The 22,260-nt window shown below is 38.9% G+C and overlaps 1 protein-coding gene across 4 annotated transcripts in view; it reads right to left on the reverse strand.

Annotated features, from left to right (window-relative positions):
• Positions 1 to 22,260, reverse strand: part of NR3C2 (nuclear receptor subfamily 3 group C member 2) — a 363,758-nt gene that overhangs the window by 101,447 nt on the left and 240,051 nt on the right. For all 4 annotated transcript variants that reach the window (XM_032148091.2, XM_032148076.2, XM_032148085.2 and 1 more), the window contains one exon: positions 13,319 to 13,435. In XM_032148091.2, coding sequence (XP_032003982.1) covers positions 13,319 to 13,435 — 117 coding nt within the window. The remainder of the gene's footprint in view (positions 1 to 13,318; positions 13,436 to 22,260) is intronic.

The following is a 22,260-nucleotide window of genomic DNA, read 5'->3' on the forward strand; positions in this document are numbered from 1 at the left end:
ATCTTGTACTCCAAATTCCTCATCTGTAAAATGGGAGGACTGGAATAGAAAAAACTCTATGATCCTCTCTATACTCTATGGCCAGGGGGCAGTCAGGCTAGAAACCCTTCAAAGGACTCATTCTTGGTCTAAGGGCTGGCTAAATTTGGTGCTATGCTTTACAGATTTTAGGAAAAGCTCTAAAAGGCATGTATAGACCACTCCCTTCAGAACACCGGTAAAAGTGAAGTGAATAATTCCTTTGAAAAAAGCTACACAAAGCAGAAAATTCTCACGTACAGAGAGCCACGGGGCTTTTTTAGATCCACTAATATGGGCTATAGCAAGAGTGGCAGACTCAGCTTAGGGCCAAAGAACTGTTATTTTCCTTTCAATTTCTCTGTTGACATTCTCACATCTTCTGCTGTATTTTCCTTTGCATGCTGCCTACAGCCCAGCAGGATTTTAAGGAAAAAGAATAGTACTTGTAGCAGGAGAGAGGGAGTGGGTCTAGAGAAATGGGAAGAGGCAACGTTCTATAGCTTTAATTTCTGAGAGATACAAATCTATGCACTCTTCATTCTTCCTTCCTCCCACATTGTAAAGGAGAGGCCAGTCTGGGGACATGATTAGGACTACATGCTAACCAACTGATCAGATAGGAAAAAAATATTCTCTAATATTTTAGATTTTATTCCAGGAGTCATGATCATTTGCTAAAAGAAAAGGTCTTCCAAGTATTACACTATGTTGCCATATGCCTTACTTCTCAAAAGAGATAGTAAACAAGAAGGCGGGTAAAAGAAACTGGACTACTTTGCTTTGCTAGGAAAACAGCAGTGAGATCGAAACACACATAGAAGGGTTTTAATTCATGTTTTTAATTTTAGAAATTGCTTCACATTAGAAGTTAAACTTCACATTCTCTTTTTTAAGTGTAAGATCGCTGGTGTTTTCTTTTTCCCAAATTGAAACTAAAAGCAAGGCTTCGAAATAAATCATAAAAGGAAAAAAAATTACAATGTACACAACTGGACAACTAATAAAAGTTAATTATTTATGAACCAGAAGTGATTAAATTATAACTTAAACTTAAAGTAAATATTGCTTTCATAAATACCAGTTTTCACTCTGCCCATTTTTGACTCATCTACTTTTTTAAATGACCTCAAGATTCAGAGTGAGCTTTTTTCAGCAAGATTTTTTACCAAAACCCATAAAACCTACCCTGTATAGGCAGAAAACAGTAATAAATTATGTGAATTTTGTATCACATACCGTGCCAAACCTCACTTATAGATAACTGCAGATGCCAGCTAAACACTTGTACCATGGCTGTCTTTAAAAGATAGCTGAGCCACTTTGCCTACAGGGGACCTGCTGAGTGAGGCCGGGCATAGGCTTTGCTGCCAGGAACAGAGATCTAGGTTCTGGCTCTGCTACTCCCTGGCTTGGTGGCCTTGGGCCAGCTTTCATTATTATTATTATTATACTTTAAGTTCTAGGGTACATGTGCACAACGTGCAGGCTTGTTACATAGGTATATATGTGCCATGTTGGTTTGCTGCACCTATCAACTCGTCATATACACTAGGTATTTCTCCTAATGCTATCCCTACCCCACTGCCCCCCACCCCACAACAGGCCCTGGTGTGTGATGTTCCCCGCCCTGCCTGTGTCCAAGTGTTCTCATTGTTCAATTCCCACCTATGAGTGAGAACATGCGGTGTTTGGTTTTCTGTCCTTATGACAGTTTGCTGAGAATGATGGTTTCCAGCTTCATCCATGTCCCTGTAAAGGACATGAACTCATCCTTTTTTTATGGCTTCATAGTATTCCATGGTGTATATGTGTCACATTTTCTTAATCCAGTCTATCATTGATGGACATTTGTGTTGGTTCCAAGTCTTTGCTATTGTGAATAGTGCCGCAATAAACATACGTGTGCATGTGCCTTTAAAGTAGCATGATTTATAATCCTTTGGGTATACACCCAGTAACGGGATCACTGGGTCAAATGGTATTTCTAGTTCTAGATCCTTGAGGAATTGCCACACTGTCTTCCACAATGGTTGAACTAGTTTACACTCCCACCAACAGTGTAAAAGCATTCCTATTTCTCCACATCCTCTCCAGCACCTGTTGTTGCCTGACTTTTTAATGATCGCCATTCTAATTGGTGTGAGATGATATCTCATTGTGGTTTTGATTTGCATTTCTCTGATGACCAGTGATGATGATTTTTAACCTCCATGCCTCCATTAACTCGCTTATAAAATGGACACATGAAGAGTACGTATCTCACGGTGTTGCTGTGAGGCCTAAGTGGGACGGTGCATATAATGGGCTCAGCAGAGTGCTCAGAGCACAGCAAGCCCTCAAAAATGCCAATTGTTTATTCATGTATTCAATCAATAGCCAGTGAACACCAAACTTTGTGCCCTGTACTGTTGCAGTCACTGAGGAAAAGGCAACAAATAAACGAACAACAATTCCTCCTCTGATGGAATGTATAGTTCAACAGAAAATAATACCTAATACTTTCTTACTATTATTGCTAAACCAGTAGTGCTCCATGGCCCCAAGGGGACATTTGGTAAAGTCTGGAGATATTTTTAGTTGTCACAACTGGAGGAGAGTGAACTGCCGCAAGTATCTAGTAGGTAGAGACCAGGGACACTGATAAACACCCTACTATGCACAGGACAGTCCTCTACAACAAGAACTATCATGCTCAAAATGTCAACTGTGCAGACATTAAAAAATCCTGTTTTAAGTTACTGACTCAGTTAATCCTTAGAACACCCTATGAGGTAAGAATGATAAGGATAGGCTGGGCGCGGTAGCTCACGCCTGTAATCCCAGCACTTTGGGAGGACAAGGTGGGCAGATCACGAGGTCAGGAGTTCGAGACCAGCCTGGCCAACATGGCAAAACCCCAACTCTACTAAAAATACAAAAAAAAAAAAAAAATTTGCCTGGTGTAGTGGTGGGCGCCTGTAATCTCAGCTACTCAGGAGGCTGAGGCAGGAGAATCGCTTGAACCCAGGAGGCGGAGGTGGCAGTGAGCGTGCCATTGCACTCCAGCCTGGGTGACAAGAGCAAGACTCTGTCTCACAAAAGAAAAAAAAAGAATGATAAGGATAGGCATTTTATCTTTATAGTAACCAACAGTAACCATATATTACAGCGTGAATAAGACTATACATTTCATATACATATTTACAACAATATCTATATATTTTATGTAATATATGCTACTATTTGTAAAGTACTCTACACATTATATACAGATACATTAAAACATACCTTCCTAGCATGTGCTTTTTTAAAAAAAATCAACTGATGGATTTTATAAAATAGATTGAGTTCATTTTACAACCAATGGCTGTACCCTTGTGTCATCTAGATTTTAAATTATTAATAGTCTCTCCTGATTCTCACTCACATACTACAGAGGGTAATCTTTTGGGCCACATCTGCAATGATTCCAATATCAGACAAGGGGACACTGTGGTGCACTAGAGACACCAGAAAAGGAGCTCAGAAGTTCAAGATCTAGTTTACCTCACTGCCTGGGCAAGTCACTTAACTTCTCTGGGCACCAGAGGCCCACCATTACCAAAACATGGGGCCATAATGCCTTTGCTGGGGATTCAGAGGTTGGTAGGATAAAATGAGATAATGTGTGAAAGCACTATGGAAGCCACAACGACCCACCCCACATTCACCACCTCCGCCACTGCCAACTAACACACACTCAGTAATCACTTTCTTCTCACCATACGTTTACTCATCAAATCTCATGACAGTCTGAGAGGTAGGTATGCTGATCAATGCAATGTGAGGACCAAGAAACTGCAGCACAAAGAAAGGATAACTTGCCTGAGGTTACAAGGTCAGTGAGTGGCAGAGCAATGGCTCCCACCCACACAGTCTGGTTCCAGGGCATGCCCCTTAGCCAGTGTGGCCCTCTCTCTGATTTGGTGTTGGTGCTTGGAGCATGTCCTCACATTAGCAGTAAGGCCAAGGTCCTGATTTCTAGGAGTTGTTCTGCTCTATAGGAAGTCCTGTTTACTCCCTGGTCCTGATCAGCCAGCCAGTTAATTCATTGATCAAAGCAAAGAATGAAGTCTCATTTAATTAGTTTTTTGAACTACTTTTTTTAAAATAGGCAATATCGGTACACAACACATGCTTCCATCACAATACAAAATTCAAAGGCACAGAAGGATCTACAGTGACAATTAGTTCTCCTTCTTATCACATCTTCCAGCTACCCAAGTCCTCTCTGTAGAGATGACCACCACTACTAGCATCTCATACATCATTCCAGAAATGTTCTATACAATATGCTTTCTAAAATAGCATATTTTGTATGCTATGAGTTGTACATCTATTCTACAACCTGATTTTTTTCACTAAATACTACCTGGGAGATCAGTCCATATTAGTATATACAGAGTTCTCTTTATTTTTATTAATGTCTGAAGAGTATTCTGTAATTTAATCCACCCTCAACAGATGAATATTTAATAAATTTCTGATATTTAACAACACCACAATGAGTATTTAATGTAGAGATCATTTCTAACATTGCAAGAATATACGTAGGATAAATTCCTAAAAGTGGAATTGTTGAGTCCAAGGCATGTGCCTTTTAACATTTTATTGAAATAGCCAAATTGCTCTCCATAGGGGTTGTACCAATTTATTCTCCCACCTGAAATGCAGGAGATCATGAATGAGTTTAACTTTATTTCCATACTCTCATCAAACAGTGTCATAAAAATGTTTTATCCTTGTCAAAAAAATAACATCTCATTACATTTTTAATTTGCATTTCTATTATAATGATTAGATTTAGAATCTTTTCATGTGTTTCAAGAACCAATTGTATTTCTTTTATCTGCAATTGTTCTGTTCATATCCTTTACCTGTTTTTTTAATGAGTTGGGTTTTATTTTCTTATAAAATTATAGGAGTTCTTTATCTGTGAGAAAAATTAACCCTTTGTCTATAAGTTGTATTTCCTCCAGTTTCATATTGTTCAAGGCCTTTGCAGTAATATTTGATTTGTAAGTAATGTTCATTTTCTCAATTTTTTGCTTTTATAGCTTCTGAGTTTATTTCATATAGTCATCTTTCAGCGTCCTCAGGGGATTGGTTCCAGGAAAACTTATCCCCTGCTCTGAGATACTAAAATCCATGAATTCTCAGGTCTCTCATATAAAATGTCACAGTATTGCATGTAATCTATTTTTTTCCTCATAAGTTATTGGGGTACAGGTGGTATTTGGTTACATGAATAAGTTCTTTAGTGGTGATTTGTGAGATTTTGGTGCACCCACCATCCAAGCAGTATACACTGCACCATATTTGTAGTAGTCTTTTATCCCTTATCCCCCTCCCACTCTTCCCCCCAAGTCCCCAGAGTCCAGTGTATCATTCTTATGCCTTTGCGTCCTCATAGCTTAGCTCCCACATACCAGTGACAACATACGATGTTTGGTTTTCCATTCTTGAGTTACACCACTTAGAATAATACTCTCCAATCTCATCCAGGTCACAGCAAATGCTGTTAATTCATTCCTTTTTATGGCTGCATAGTATTCCATTATATATATATATATATATGTATGTGTGTATATATATATATATATAAATATATATCTCACAGTTTCTTTATCCACTTGTTGATTGATGGGCATTTGGGTTGGTTCCACAATTTTGCAATTGTGAATTGTGCTGTTATAAACATGCGTGTGCAAGTATATCTTTCAAATAATAACTTCTTTTCCTCTGGGTAGATACCCAGTAGTGGGACTGCTGGATCAAATGGTAGTTCTACTTTTAATTCTTTAAGGAATCTCCACACTGTTTTCCATGGTGGCTGTATTATTTTACATTCCCACCAGCAGTGTAGAAGTGTTCCCTGTTTTCCGCATCCATGCCAACATCTACTGTTTTTTGATTTTTTGATTATGGCCATTCTTGCAGGAGTGAGGTGTATTGCATTTTGGTTTTGATTTGCATTTCCCTGATCATTAGTGATGTTGAGCATTTTTTTCATGTTTGTTGGCCATTTGTACATCTTCTTTCGAGAATTGTGTATTCATGTCCTTAGCCCACTTTCAGATGGGACTGTTTTTTTCTTACTGATTTATTTGAGTTCATTGTAGATTCTGTATATTAAATGCCCTTTGTCAGATATACAGAAGATTTTCTCCCACTCTGTGGGTCGTCTGTTTACTCTGCTGACTCTGTTGTCTGTTTACTCTGCTGACTGTTCCTTTCGCTGTGCAAAAGCTCTTTAGTTTAATAAGGTCCCAACAACTTATATTTGTTTTTATTGCATTTGCTTTTGGGTTCTTGGTCATGAAATCCTTGCCTAAGCCAATGTCTAGAAGGGTTTTTTCCAATGTTATCCTCTAGAATTTTTATAGTTTCAGGTATTAGGTTTAAGTCCTTAATCCATTTTGAGTTGATTTTTGTATAAGGTGAGGGATGAGGATCCAGTTTCATTCTCCTACCTGTGGCCAGGCAATTATCCCAGCACCATTTGATGAAATGTCCTTTCCCTACCTTATGTTTTTGTTTATTTGTCAAAGATCAGTTGGCTCTAAGTATCGGGGTTTATTTCTGGGTTCTCTACTATGCTCCATTGGTCTATGTACCTATTTTTATACTGGTACTACGCTGTTTTGGTAACTAGAGCCTTACAGTATAGTTTGAAATCAGGTAATGGGATGCCTCCAGGTTGGTTCTTTTTGCTTAGTCTTGCTTTGACTATGTAGGCTCTTTGTTAGTTCCACATGAATTTCAGAATTGTTTTTTTCTAATTCTGTGAAGAATGATGGTGGTATTCTGATGGGGATTGCGTTGAATTTGTAGATTGCTTTTGGCAGTATGGTCATTTTCACAATATTGATTCTACCCATCCATGAGCATGGGATGTGTTTCCATTTGTTTGTGTTGTCTATGATTTCTTTCAAAACACTCTCAGAAGTGTTTTGTAGTTTTCCTTGTAGAGGTCTTTAGACTCCTTTCTTAGGTATATTCCTACACATTTTATTTTATTTTTTTTGCAGGTATTGTAAAAGGGGATAAGTTCTTGATTTCATTCTCTGCTTGGTTGCTGTTGCTGTATAGAAGAGTTACTGATTTGTGTACATTATTCTTGTATCTGGAGACTTTGCTGAATTCTTTGATCAGTTCTAGGAGCTTTCTAGGGGGGTCCTTAGGGTTTTCAAGGTAAACGATCATATCATCAGCAAACAGTGACAGTCTGATTTCCTCTTTACTAATTTGGATACTGTTTATTTCTTTCTCTTGTCTGATTGCTCTGGCTAGGACTTCCAGTACTATGTTGAAGAGGAGTGGTGACAGTGGGCATCCTTGTCTTGCTCCAGTTCTCAGAGGGAATGCTTTCAACTTTTCCCGATTCAGTATCATGTTGGCTGTGGGTTTCTCACAGAAGGCTTTTATTACACTAAGGTGTATGCCGATTTTGCTGAGAGGTTTTCTTTTTTTTTTTTGAGATGGAATCTCACTCTGCTGCCCAGGCTGGAGTGCAGTGGCGCGATCTTGGCTCATTGCAGCCTCCACCTCCTGGGTTCAAGTGATTCCCCTGACTCAGACTCTCCAAGTAGCTGAGACTACAGGTGCGTGCCACCACCCCTGGCTAATTTTTGTATTTTTAGTAGAGACGGGTTTTTGCCATGTTGGCCAGGCTGCTCTTGAGCTCCTAATCTCAGGTGATCCTCCCACCTCAGTCTCCCAAAATATTGGCATTACAGGCATGAGCCAGTATGCCCGGCCAAGAGTTTTAATCATAAACGGATGCTGGATTTTGTCTAATGCATTTTTTTGCATCTATTGAGATGATCATGTGATTTTTTGTTTTTAATTCTGTTTATGTAGTGTATCACATTTATTGACTTGCATATGTTAAACCATCCCTGCATGCCTGGTATGAAACCCACTTGATCATGGTGGATTATCTTTTCGATACGTTGTTGGATTCAGTTAGCTAGTATTTTGTTAAGAATTTTAGCATCTATGTTCATTGGGGATATCAGTCTGTAGTTTTCTTTTTTTGGTTATGTTCTTTCCTGGTTCTGGTATTAGGGTGATGAATTAGGGAGGGTTCCTTCTTTCTCTCTCTTGTGGAATAGTGTCAAAAGGATTGGTACCAATTCTTTGAATGTCTGATAGAATTCTGCTGTGAATCCATCTGGTCCTGGACTTTTTTTTGTTGACAATTTTTTAGTTACCATTTCAGTCTTTTTAGTTACCATTTTAATCTGCTTGTTATTGGTCTGCTCAAGGTATCTAATTCTTCCAGATTTAAGCTAGGAGGATTGTATTTTTCCAGGACTTTATCCATCTCTTCTAGGCTTTCTAGTTTATGTGTGTAAAGGTGTTTACAGTAGCCTTGAATGATCTTTTGTATTTCAGTGGTGTCAGTTTTAATATCTCCTATTTTGTTTTTTAGTGAGGTTATTTGGATTTTCTCTCTTCTTTTCTTGGTTAATGTTGCTAATGGTCTATGAATTTTATTTATCTTTTCAAAAAACCAGATTTTGTTTCATTTATCTTTTGTATTGTTTGTTTGTTTCAATTTCATTTAGTTCTGCTCTGATCTTGGTTATTGCCTTTCTTCTGCTGGGTTTGGGTTTGGTTTGTTCTTGTTTCTCTAGTTCTTTGAGTTGTGACCTTAGATTGTGTTCTTTCAGACTTTTTGATGTAGGCATTCTATGCACTTTCATCTTAGCATTGCCTTTGCTGTATCTCAGAGGTTTTGATATGTTGTGTCATTACTGTCATTCAGTTTGAAGAATTTTTAAATTTCCATCTTGATTTTGTTTTTGACCCAATGCTCATTCAGGAGCAGGTCAATTTCCATGTATTTGTATGGTTTTGAAGGTTCCTTTTGGAGTTGATGTCCAATTTTATTCCACTGTGGTCTGAGAGAGTGCTTGACATAATTTCAGTTTTCTTAAATTTATTGAGGCTTGTTTTATGGCCTATGATATGGTCGATCTTGGAGAAAGTTCCATGTGCTGTTGAATAGAATGTGTGTTCTGCAGTTGCTGGATGAAATGTTCTGTATACATCTGTTAAGTCCATTTGTTCCAAGGTATAGTTTAAATCCATTGTTTCTTTGTTGACTTTCTGTCTTGATGACCTGTCTAGTGTTGTCAGTGAAGTATTGACATCCCCCACTATTATTGTGTTGCTGTTTATCTCATTTCTTAGGTCTATTAGTAATTGTTTTATAAATCTGGGAGCTCCACTGTTACTTGCATATATGTTTAGGATTTTAACCACTGTTGCTTTAAAGTTTGTTTTGTCTGATATAAGAATAGCAATGCCTCTTTGCTTTTGGTGTCATTTGCATGAAATGCCTTTTATACCCCTTTACTTTAAGTTTATATGAGTCCTTATGTGTTAGGTGAGTCTCCTGAAGGCAGCAGATAGTTGGTTGGTGAGTTCTTATCCATTCTGCGGTTCTACATCTTTTAAGTGGAGCATTTAGGCCACTTACATTCAATGTTATTATTGAAATGTGAAGTACCATTGCATTCATCATGCTCTTTGTTGCCTGTGTACTTTGGTTTTGTTTTTGATTTTTAACTTTTTTTTTTTTGCTTTATAGATCTGTGTGATTTATGCTTTAAAGAGGTTCTGTTTTGATGTATTTCCAGAATTTGTTTCAAGATTTAGAGCTCCTTTTAGCAGTTCTTTTAGTGGTAGCTTGGTGGTGGCAAATTCAGCATTTGTTTGTCTGAAAATGGCTGTTATCTTTCCTTCATATGTGATACTTAGTTTCACTGGATACAAAATTTTTGGCTGATAACTGTTTTGTTTGAGGAGGCTGAAGATAGGTCCCTAATCCCTTCTAGCTTTTAGGGTTTCTGCTGAGAAATCTGCTGTTAATCTGATAGGTTTTCCTTTATAGGTTACCTGGTGCTTCTGTCTCATAGCTCTTAAGATTCTTTCCTTTGTCTTAACTTTGGATAACCTGATGACAATGTGCCTAGGCAATGATCTTTCTGGGATGAATTTCCTGGGTGTTCTTTGTGCTTCTTATATTTGGATGTTGAAGTCTCCTGCAAGACTGGTGAGGTTTTCCGCGATTATTCCCCCAAATATGCTTTCCAGGCTTTTAGAATTCTCTTCTTCCTCAAGTACACCAATTATTCTTACGTTTGGTTATTTAACTTAATCCCAGACTTCTTGGAGGTTTTGTTCATATTTTCTTATTATTTTTTCTTTGTCTTTGTTGGATTGGGTTAATTCAAAGACCTTGTCTTTGAGCTCTGAATTTCTTTCTTCTACTTGTTCAATTCTATTGCTTAGACTTTCCAGAGCATTTCACATTTCTAAAAGTGTGTCCAAAGTTTCCAGAATTTTTGACTGTTTTTTTCTTTAAGCTATCTATTTCCACGAATATTTCTCCTTTCACTTCTTTTATCATTTTCTGTATTTCCTTGGATTGGGCTTTGCCTTTCTCTGGTCCCTCCCTGATTAGCTTAATAACTAACCTCTTGAATTCTTTTTGAGATAAATCAGGGATTTCTTCTTGGTTTGGATCCATTGCTGGTGCACTTGTGTGATTTTCTGGGGTGTTGAAGAGCCTTGTTTTGTCATATTACCAGGGTTGGTTTTCTGGTTTCTTCTCATTTGTGCAGGCTCTGTCAGAGGGAAGGTCTAGGGCTGAAAGCTGCTGTTCAGATTCTTTTGTCCCACAGGGTGTTCCCTTGATGTACCACTCTCCCCCCTTTCCTAGGGATGTGGTTTCCTGTGAGCCAAACTGCAGTGATTGTTGTCTCTCTTCTAGCCACCCAGCAAGTCTACCTGGCTCCAGGTTGGCACTGGGGGTTGTCTGCACAGAGTCCTGTGATGTGAACTGTTTATGGGTCTCTCAGGTGTGGATACCAGCACTTATTCCAGTGGAGGTGGTGAAGGGTGCAATGGACTCCGTGAGGGTTTTTAGCTTTGGTGGTTTAACGCTCTATTTTTGTGCTGGTTGGCCTCCTGCCAGGAGGTGGCGATTTCCAGAAAGCATCAGTTGTAGTAGTGTGCTGAGGAAACTGCGATGGGTGGGGCCCAAGAACTCCCAAGAGTATATGCCCTTTGTCTTCTGCTACCAGGGTGGATAGGGAAGGACCATCAGGTGGGGCATGGCTAGGCATGTCTGAGCTCAGACTCTCGTTGGGTGGGTCTTGCTGTGGCTGCTGTGGGGGGTGGGGGCGAGATTCCCAGTTCACTGGAGTTGTGTACCAAGGAGGATTATGGCTGCCTCTGCTGAGTCATGCAAGTTTTCAAGGAAGTGGGGGAAAGCCGGCAGTCACAGGCCTCACCCTGCTCCCAGGCAAACTGAAGGGCTGGTTTCACTCCCACCGAGCCGCCCCAACAGCCAGAGTCTGTTTCCAGGGAGAGGGCAAGAGGGGCTTGAAAACTTGCCCAAGGCTATCTGTCTCCCAGCAGCCACAGAAAAGGGCTTTAGTTCTTCCCCTGCTGGTGAAGGCTGCAGGCCTGATTTGGGCCCTCCCCCAAGTTCTGGCAAGGAGGCTTCTCGCCCTGTTCAAATTGTTACAAAGTTCAGCTAGAGAATTCCTTCTCCCTGCGGAGTTTTACCCCTTGCTCCTCTGGCCACCCTCCAGATGGATTCCTGTGGTGTCAGGCAGGAATGGGCTGCTTGGGGACCCAGAGAGCTCCCAGGACCTTGCTGCTGCTTCTTCTACCCCTGTATTTCACTGGGCTCTCTAAGTTGACTCAGCTCCAGGTAAAGCCAGAAACTTCTCCCACAAACAGACCTTCAGCTTCTTCAGTGGGGGTGTGTGTTCAGGAGAGGAGGGTCTCCCTTCCCCACTTCTGCAGTTGGGGCACTCACAGTAACTGGGGCATCTCCCAGGTCCTACGGGAGCAGTCTGCTTCCTTCAGAGGGTCTGTGGGTCCTCTCGGGATTGCTGGTTTGTTCTTGCAGTGGATCTGGAGCTAAAATTCACAATGCAAGCCTCTGCATGCTGCTTTTTCTGGAGCTGCAATCTAGTCCTGCCTCCTGTCCACCATGATCTCCTGAATCCAGTATTGCACATAACCTATGCACAAACTCCTGTATATGTTAAATCATCTCCAGATGACTTATGATACCTAATACAATGTGAATGCTATGTTTTATATATATATATATATATATGTTACACTGTATTTTAAATTTTGTATTTTTGTATTTTTATTTTTTAAACCAAATGTTTTCAATTCATGGTTGGTTGAATCTGCAATATGAAACCCACAGATAGTGGGATTTGGAAAGGTCTTCTCTACTTGGAGAGTATTAAGAAAAATTCATGTTTTCTTTTAGTACTTCTGTGGCTATTTTTCTAAGTTTAAATCTTTGAAGCATCGGCATTTATTTTGGTGTATAGTTAAGAGCTGGTATTCAACTTTCTTGTTTTCCAGATGGTTATCCAATTGTCATAGTATTTTCTATTGAATAATCTCCCATCCCTTCACTGATCTTAAAAGCCAGTTTTATTATGTGCAAAATTCCTATATTATTTGGATCTATTTCTTGACCTTCTGTTAATCTGTCTGACGATTGATAAGCAAATACCACAGACTATTTTAATTATTGTAGCTATAATATGCTTTCCTATCTGGCAGAGCTAGTTCCTCTCATTATTTGTCTTTTCTAGAATATTCCTGGCTATTCTTTAGGAACTTAGAATAATCAATTGGTATTTTTCTTAGAATTATACTATATTTACAAATTAACTTAGGGAAAATTTATATCTTGAGGATGCTGAGTCTTCCTATCCATGGATATTGTATACTTTCGCATTTGGTTCTAGTTTTTTACCCTCTCCCCCTCTTTTGATGAGCCTCTGTAACATTTCAAAGCTTTTTTCATATATATATTTCTTTATTACATTTACCTCTAAAGTTAGGTATATACTCCTATGTGGGTAATGTTATCACATATAGGTCTAATTTCTAAACAGATGTGGCAATAAAAACTATTAGCTATGGGTTTATATAAAAGTCACTCATTTTTGTTTTGTTTTTTGTTAAGTGCCTAGTTCTTGAAACTTAGCAAACTCAGGCTTGAAAAATTCACTAGAACTACAGCCATAAAACATACCTCTTTTTGACTCCAGCTAATAAATATTTCTCTCCTAAAATGTTTTAGCATGAAAACAGAACTCATTGGATTTTCAGAAACCTTTTCTACCTGTTGGCTTCGTTTTCAATTTTGAGAGTACACAGATCTTAGTGGTGTTGCATTACCTATTAACAATTTTTATTAAACTAAAAATACAAAACTTACCTCCTAAATTCATTCCAGCTTGAAGACATTTCTGAAGTCTGCAAGCAGGACAATTCTTTCGTCGAATCTTATCAATGATGCAATCATTTCTTCCAGCACATAAATAGTTGTGTTGCCCTGATTAAAATAATAAAAAATAACTGTTAAAATAGAGGATACTAGTACAAAACATTAATATGTATACTCAGAATATAAAACTACTTCTTTCCTGCCTTGAAATCTCTTCCTCAAAAAAGTAAAAATACATGATTTGTAGATAATATAGAGGAGGAGATGGTCAGCTTAATGCAGCTGAGACTTTAGATTACATATGATAACATTACACTTATTTTCAAACATGTTCTCATATAAGTAGAGCGATATTTCTCCATTGTTCGAATTTTTTGATAGCTGCACAGGTTCAGGGAATAGTGCACATTTCCTGCAGACATCACAACAGCACCAATCTAAACAAAAACCCTATTGCAGCTGTTTAAGCTGCTATGCCTGCCCACCATTTATACATGTGACTTCACTGGGATTTCACAGTAATTTCACTTTCAAATTACACAGTTAGAAATGTTAAACTGTTTCATTCTGTAAAACAATATGGAACTAAAAAAAATCAGATGTGGGCACAGCACAGGCTTAGAGAGTGGCATCTATTGGCAAAATATGAAATTGTAGCCTAGCTTTATTAGTATTTATTCAAAAATATTTACTAAACACCCACTGGGTACTAGGCACTACTAGAGGCACTAGGGATACAGTGATAAACAAGACAGACAAAAGCCTCTGCTCTTAACTTTCATTCGATTTGAGGGAGACATAATAGACAAGGTAATTAGATAAAATGTGTAAGATGTCAGATAATAATAAGCACTAGGGAGAAAAATGAAGGGAACATGGAAGGTGATTTTTAAATAAAGGTCTATAGAACTATCAGGCCTATAGATCCTTCAATCTAACAGTGTGGACATCTAGGGGAGAACATATACCAGAAAGAAGGAAAAGCAAATGTGGTAGGGAGGAAGGTGAGGGCTGATTACTTGGCATGTTCTAGGAACAGCAGGGACACCAGGATGAATGAGCAGAAGAGAATGAGTAGAGAGTAAGAAAAGACAGAGATAAAGAGCTAATGTGAGCCACATCACATAGGTCCTTAGAGATGATATTCAAGACTTTGGCCTTTACTCTGAGATGAAGCCACTAGACTAGAGGGCTTTGAGCAGAGGAGTCACTTGATACGATTTATATTTCACAGCATCACACTGGCTGCTGTGTTGAAACTGACTGCAGTGGACTAAGGACAGAAGTAGAGAGACCAGGGGTAGGAGGCAATTATTGTAACCTAGGGGAGAGAGGAAAGTGGGCTGGGTCATTGTGGTAGCAGTGGCAGTGGTGAGATTCTAAATGTATTCCAAAAGTAGAGCTGCAAGGTTTGCTGACAGACCAGAGGAAATGAGGAGTTAAGGAGGCCTTAAGATTCTTGGGCTAAACAAATAGAAAAAGGGAACTGCCATTAATTAAAAAGGGGAAGACAGAAGGAGCCAATGGTTTATGAGGAATGACCCCAGCTCAGTCTTGGACATGGCAAGTCAGAGAAGCCTGATAGGCATCCAAGTAGAGGTGGCAGGTCTGCGGTTAGGAAGAGGGCTGGGCTAGAGATGTAATCAGCTTATGGATGTGATTTTAAGCCACAAAACTGGGTGAGATCATATGGTGGGTGAGCACAGACTGAAGAGTGAAGCCTGAAGAGTCACGGGTTATTGAAAAGAAGAGAGGGGGGCCCACTGTTTACTGCAAAGTAGTGAACAGGCTCCAAAGCACTCCCTTCAGTGTAGTACTATCATGTTCCCTTGATTTAAGAATTACTAAGTAAATTACAGTAAATACTCAATAAAAATAACGTGCATCACTTAATGTAATTAAAATAATGTAATCTAAAGTATATTCTCTAACATTATAGTAAATCTTAGTAATAATAACAATAAAACAATAGTAACAGAATAGGGAAATCTATCAAAGTGAAGAAATGAAACCCTGCCATTATAATAATTTAATGCCTTTTCTAAAAATGGAAGGCTCTTAATGAATATGGGTAGGTGTAGATAATTACACAAAGGCAATCAATATCCATGGTAAAAACGGTAACTGATGAATATAACGTTTCATGATGTTGTACGGCAGCTTAGAGAGGTTTCCACTTTTAAAATAAAATTTTAATGCCACATTAGAGTTCTATCTTAGTTAACCCACAGAACAACCCTATGACACAGGTGAGATTATTATTGCTGCTACTCACCAGAAGAAACTCATACTAGAATTGATAAAATGACTTTCCAAAAAGGTAGAGTTGGAAGAGTAATTTAGGAAGTCTGATAATATTGCTGTGCCTCAAGGCCAGGAGAGGGTTTTCTAAATACTAATTTAGATATAATTTAGATTAATTTGCAATATAATTTACTGTTGGTCTAATAAGACATTGAAGATGCTCTCTGGAAATGAGAAGCAACAGAATGTTGAGCGAAGCACACTCTACTAGCCAGCATTTCTACTGACAACTGACATTATGTGCCTTTTGCATAGTATGAAATTGAATACAAAACCACAGATTTCATCTTTAATATACACTGAACTGAATAAACTTTAAAGTCCAAAGAAATAACTAAACGTAATTTAAATTTGTTTTAGTTCAACAAGTGTTTATGGGGAACCTCCAATATGTTGCAAGGTCACGAATCATTTGCATAAGGGTTGGTCTGCTGTAGTCTAAGATTCACTTCTGTGAATTTTCAGTAAATGTAACTAAGACTTTTTAGATTGTAGGCATACAGAACGGAAAAAAATGGCCACTGTCTTATGAACACATTGGAAGATTTTCTTCTTTGGGTGTTCAAAAACAGAGACTTTCAAATGCCAGGATTGTTCTAGAAGGATTTAAAAAAATAAATACCCTTCAAAAATTTGTTACTGTAACAACCCAGGATGATTTTCTCCCCAAAACAATATTTCATCTTCCACAAATAGGATAGCAGAGTTGTAAGAGACCGTTGCAGACATGTCATTTTCAGAAAATTTTGTCATTTATATTTTTAGTTGTGTAAACATTAAAAATTTAAATTACACCTACACAAATATATAATGTGTGTCTCATTCCTTAATTCATATTAAACCAACACAACACACAACCAAAATCTGTCCAGTAGGACTCAAGAAACTTTAGTCATCCATCCATCTGTGTACTCGAGTTCAGTGTACCTCCTGCTTGAGGTTGGGGCAGCTTTTTGGGCACAAGGCAGCCATTCTAGAAGACAGAAAGCTTCCAAGGTTAGGATAAACTTGAATGAAGTACCAAGATGCTTACGTCAGTTAGTGCACATGTAACACAAATTGAAAGACTTATAGGAAAACCAGATAAACTAAAGGGAAAATAAAAGCAAAAATGCTTTATGGACTTAAAAAACAATAACAAAGTTGAGTTTAAAAATAAATCAGGTGCAGCACACCAACATGGCACATGTATACATATGTAACAAACCTGCACATTGTGCACATGTACCCTAAAACTTAAAGTATAATAATAATAGTAATAAAAAGAATTCTAAAATAAATAAATAAATAAATCAAAGGTATCATGTTTTTCAAATGTTTTAAACTATAGTATTGCTTTTAACTGTAGAATAATTTAGTAAGTGTTTAAAAGTTAATCTCATTATTTTAAAAGTTACTGCATTCAATAAAAACTGTCTTTTACAATTTTCAATTATTTTGAAACCAAGAAGCAACTTTATGTTATACTTGGCCTGGTCCCAACTGAGAAAACACAGATTATATGACATACAGGTCTCTAAACATCAATAACATAAGAACAGAAAAGTAGAAAAACGAAGGGCAGGGAGGAGAAAGCACAATGAAAAGCGGACCAGCTTTGCAACCAGGGTCCATCTGGGTCTCAATCCTACCTGAGTCATAAGGAGCTATCAGAGCCTCAGCAAAGTGGCTCAATGTTTCTAGCATTGGTATCTTGATCTATAAAATGCAAAGAGTAATGCCTACTTTCTATATTGTTAAATGGTTTCAAATGAATAATATACACATAAAGCAAGAATGACAAAGCCTGGCCTGAAGAAAGAACTAAAAAAAAAAAAAAGAAAAAACTAAAAAAATTTTAAAAAGGTGGTAGAGGTGGTAGTGATGACCATTTTGTTAACGCACTTAAAAAAAAATGGGGCCGGGTGCGGTAGCTCACACCTGTAATCCCAGCGCTTTGGGAGGCCAAGGTGGGTGGATCACGAGGTCAGGAGATCGAGACCATCCTGGCTAACACAGTGACACCCTGTCTCTACTAAAAATACAAAAAAATTAGCCAGGCACGGTGGCGGGTGCCTGTAGTCCCAGCTACTTGGGAGGCTGAGGCAGAAGAATGGCGTGAACCCAGGAGGCGGAGCTTGCAGTGAGCCGAGATGGCACCACTGTACTCCAGCCTAGGTGACAGAGCGAGACTCCATCTCAAAAAAAAAAAAAAAAAAAAGTAGGATGAGAAAATCCAAAGAACAAAAATCAACTCGTAATGAAAGTTAAGTGACTAAAGAGTGTCCTGTGGGAGCAGAATGTCACCTTTGAGTAGGAAGGCCTCTAGATGAAAAGAGTCCAGTTGAAACAAGACAAACGCCATTCAGCTCCGAACCCATCTTTAAGTCTTTAGCTTTTTTCTAAAAGCTGGCAAGGATATGAGCATGTTGAACTATATCTTTAGGGTAAACACAGGATAAAAAGCCAGGACTGTCCTATCTGCAACTCAGCTAAGAATTCTAGACTAGGGCCCAAGACTATAGGCATGGGATAAGATTCTGGAAAGTTATAACTTCCTTGTATTATTTCTCTCGATATCTCTTTTTTAATATATTACTTAATATCAAGATTCTTAAAAGTAAGTAGGCACATACACTCAGGGGCAGAAGCAAAGGTGAGCCTGGGAGACTGAATTCCATTTTGCCAGGAGCCTTCAGGAAAACTGCACCCCTGCAGACGAGAGAAGGCAGAGGTAGCTGATATTTACAGACAGGCAGGTTGAGGAGCAAGGCCCTCGGAAAACAAGAAAAAGAGGTTCTAGGATTTAACATATATTCCCAGACAATGAGTTAATCCCATTCACAAGGATTTTTAAGGCAGAATATAAAAAGGTAAAACATAGTCCATTTCTTCCAAGACCTTATATTCTAGGGGTTAGGAGTAGGCTGGGGAAATTAAAATGATTAAGATAAGTCTCCCTACGTAACACACCTGTACATGTACCTCTGAACTTAAAAGTTAAAAAAAGATATATCATGTGTTCTTGATATGTTCTGACTTAAGGAAGGGATCATATTGGAGTTGGGGGATGAATCGGCCTTTACGGAGAAGGAAAGCATCTGGGGTAAGCCTTAAGGAATGTTCTAGAGGAATGTTCATACAATGAAACATGGAAAGGACAGACGTACAGGTGTTCCACACAAAGAATAAGCCCAAGGAAGGCTGAGACATAGTTAAGTGTTCAGTAAGCAACTGGTCTGGCAGAAGCACAGGCAGGACGGGTACAGAGGAGGAACAGACAGTGTCCACACAGTCTGGTAGCCCAGCCACTTCCAGAGGCTGCCAATGCCCTGCGGGCTCCAGTGCCCCTTCCTCTCTTCTGGGTTTCAGCACCATGCATATACCTGTCCACTGAATGTTCCCACCTGAATGTCTCTGACACTTCAATCCCTCCCTGTTCACTAATCAAATGTCACATCCCCACCCCCTACACAGCCCCCTTCCTGCCTGCTATATGCCCAATTTTAAAGCTACAAGCAGTTGCATGAACTAGAAGCTACAAGTTATCCATGATTTACACTGCTTCTCCCTACAATCCTCTACATTCAACCACTGGCAAAGAACTGATGATTCTCCCTTCTAAGTGTCTTTTGTGTCCCATCTATATCCATCAGTACTTTCTTCATTGCAGGATCTCTTGGTTAAACTTCTGAATTACGGAGTTTGAATCCCTGTTACTATCTGACTTTAGAGAAGTTACTTAACCTTTTCATATATCAGTTTCCCGACTTGTTAAACAAGAATTATAAAAGTGCCTATTTCATGAGTTATCATGAAAATAATATACCACATAAACCACTTAAAATAGTCACTGCTATGCAGTAAGGATAAAATGAATGGTAGCTGTTATCGCTGTATTTCTGTGATTATCATTATTATTATTATCATGTATTACTGCATATTATCAGTATAATTTTAATGGACTTGTAACTAGTCTACCTGCCTCTACTAATTCACCACTTCTAAATCAAATGATTCTAACTTCAATTTAAAAGTTATTAAATAAAAAAAAACTCTTACACAGACATCAATAGGTTAAAAAAAGAAAGAGAACCATTTTGTTTGAAATGAAGCTAAGGGGTGTTTCCCTCCATCTGTACCCATCAGTGGCATAGGGAGTACTCCACAGGAAACTGTGGCCTCTAGGGCAGGCACTTAAGGCCCTGGGCCTCCCCAGAAGTTTCTCCATCTTCGTAGACCCTGCACAGTCTTCCCCCTGAATCACAGATCTGATTATGACATCATCTGTTTAAAGGCCTTCTAGGGCCCTTCACTGCTTAAACTCTCAAGTCCAAGCTCTTATAAGCTCCATATTCAATGTGAGTTGAGCCAGTGTGGCATAGGGAGGGGAGGTGGGCAGGCCAGAGCTCAAAGATGTGCTCAGCAAAACTTAAGACCATTTCAGAAAAAGGAACCAAAGCTTGATCAGAGGCGCTGACCTAATAACACTGGATTATGTTTACCAGTCGTTTTAGTTTTGGTGTTTTTATTATTGGCATGTATTGTTCCTATTATGGATGTGAAGGACAATATGCTTATGGTTTATTTTAACAAATAAAAGAACTCAGAAGATTGGTCCTTTGCCTGCTTGTATCTCTCTCCACAAGTACAGACATATAGGTTGGTCCTGAATCACAAACACCATTGCTACAGACATCCTCAATTATAGACAGTAGTCAGCATGCACCATCTCCTCTGCCTGCCAACCCTGACTGATGCTGCCAGAAGTGGCAGCACTTCTGGCATATCTCCCCCATTACTTTTCTTTTAAATCTTAGAAGGGAGTCTCATTTCTGTTTTTCTCTGGCTCCACTAATTTCATGTTCTATGACATCTACAGATCCATATACCTCCTTCAACTCCCCATCAGTGCCCCACTCCTCTACCTATATCTGGAAAACATTCTATCCCTCCATACACATGGCTGATCATCAGGGTAGTACCCTTTTATCAAGCAAGACACTGAGGTTCTCAGGGAGCGTTAGATATGAGATATGAAAAGAACCAGGTTCTGGAAGCCCCCATACCACAGCAGACACCTATAAATACGCTTGAGAATCTTTAAAGAAGGATTTGCAGAGAAGGAGGTGCTTGAATTACATCTTACGAACAGAATGCCCAAAATCTTATGTTTTAAAAAACTGACTTAACACACATTGGGAACATAGCCTTTTACATATGGGGGATTGAATATGGAAAATCAAAACACACTGAACATTGACATTTGCTCCCGCCCCAGTACCCAGATTCCTTCCCGTCCCCACAGAGGGGCGGTGCTGGGGCCTCAGATTGAGCGTCCAGTGGGGAACACCTCTGCCCACCCTTGATCTTTTTTTCCAGGGGGAGGAAGCTCCAAGATGCTACACTACAGGCCTCTCTCCATCCCCTTTACTCAGTCTGCTTTTATTAGTACATTTGAGAAGAATTAATCTGGCTTGCCTGCCTCCACATTGGCTTCGTCCTTTTGTGGGAGAGCTCCCTTTGGGAGCAGGTGCTCAGCCTCCAGTCTTGGGAAGGCCTGTCCTGATCCAGCTGTTCCCTTGCCTGTACCTAATCTGGGGGCTCAGATGACAGGCCCTTTTGGCTCTTATCACTAAGTCATATACTTCAACTTATTTACCACCAAAATGTTGATGTTTTATCTTCCACCAGCCACTCTATTGTTTTATAACTGAATTTGTTCAGAATCCGGGTGGGAAACGTGCTATTTTACAGGTCACTTAGAGATGAAGAGAGACAGAGTTAACACCAGAGTCCCTGAGATTCAGATCTCACAAATATGGACACATACAGAGTGAGCTCCTGAGCTTGAATCCTAACAAAGGCGCTAAGGTTCCCCCCTCATCCCACTTCCTCTGTATCTCGCCCCTTAATTCCTACTTTCCCAGATCTGGAGCTCATTAAAAGGCAGGGAACCCAGGGAATGTGGTCATTATGGGAATCCAAATGTTGATGACAGTGAAGGCATAGTTTAAACCCTCTTCTGGTGTTTTTGTTTTCCTTCTAAAAAATAATCTTGAACAAATTTCACCACTGAATCTTGTTTTCCTTTAAAACCTTATTTTTATGCTCCCTATGTTATGTGAAATGTTTTCTTTTTCATATCTTGAAGATACAAAGTATTTAAATAAAAGGGACAGTAACTTATAAAAATAGTTTGATATTTATCACTCTCTGAACAATCTATTGCTTAATAATTTGTTATATGCCAGAGCCATTAATAAATCTGAGGGTTTGGTTGTTGTTGCTGTTCATTCAAACATGGGAACTATATGTTTAGTAGAACACCAAACTGGCTGCAAGTACATCTTCACTAACTACCCCTGGTTGATACTCTAGAATAACCAGACCTTATGTACGATGTAAGTTTCCCTATTTAAAAAAAAAACAAACACATTTATTTTCAGTATCAGAAAGGCAATTTCTCCAAATCCTTTTTAAAATTAATTTTGTGCTTAAATCTCTTTCTCATTTTTAAAGATCCATTTGTTGTCCTGCTGCAAGATTTTTTTTTTTTTTTTAAGCAGTTGACAACTGCCCAGCAACAGCAGCCTGTGTTTGCAGTCACTATTTTGGGCTACATCACATGTCACTTACATAACCTTGTT

This window comes from Hylobates moloch, unplaced genomic scaffold, assembly GCF_009828535.3.
Source record: "Hylobates moloch isolate HMO894 unplaced genomic scaffold, HMol_V3 SCAFFOLD_3, whole genome shotgun sequence".
Lineage (NCBI taxonomy): Eukaryota > Metazoa > Chordata > Mammalia > Primates > Hylobatidae > Hylobates > Hylobates moloch.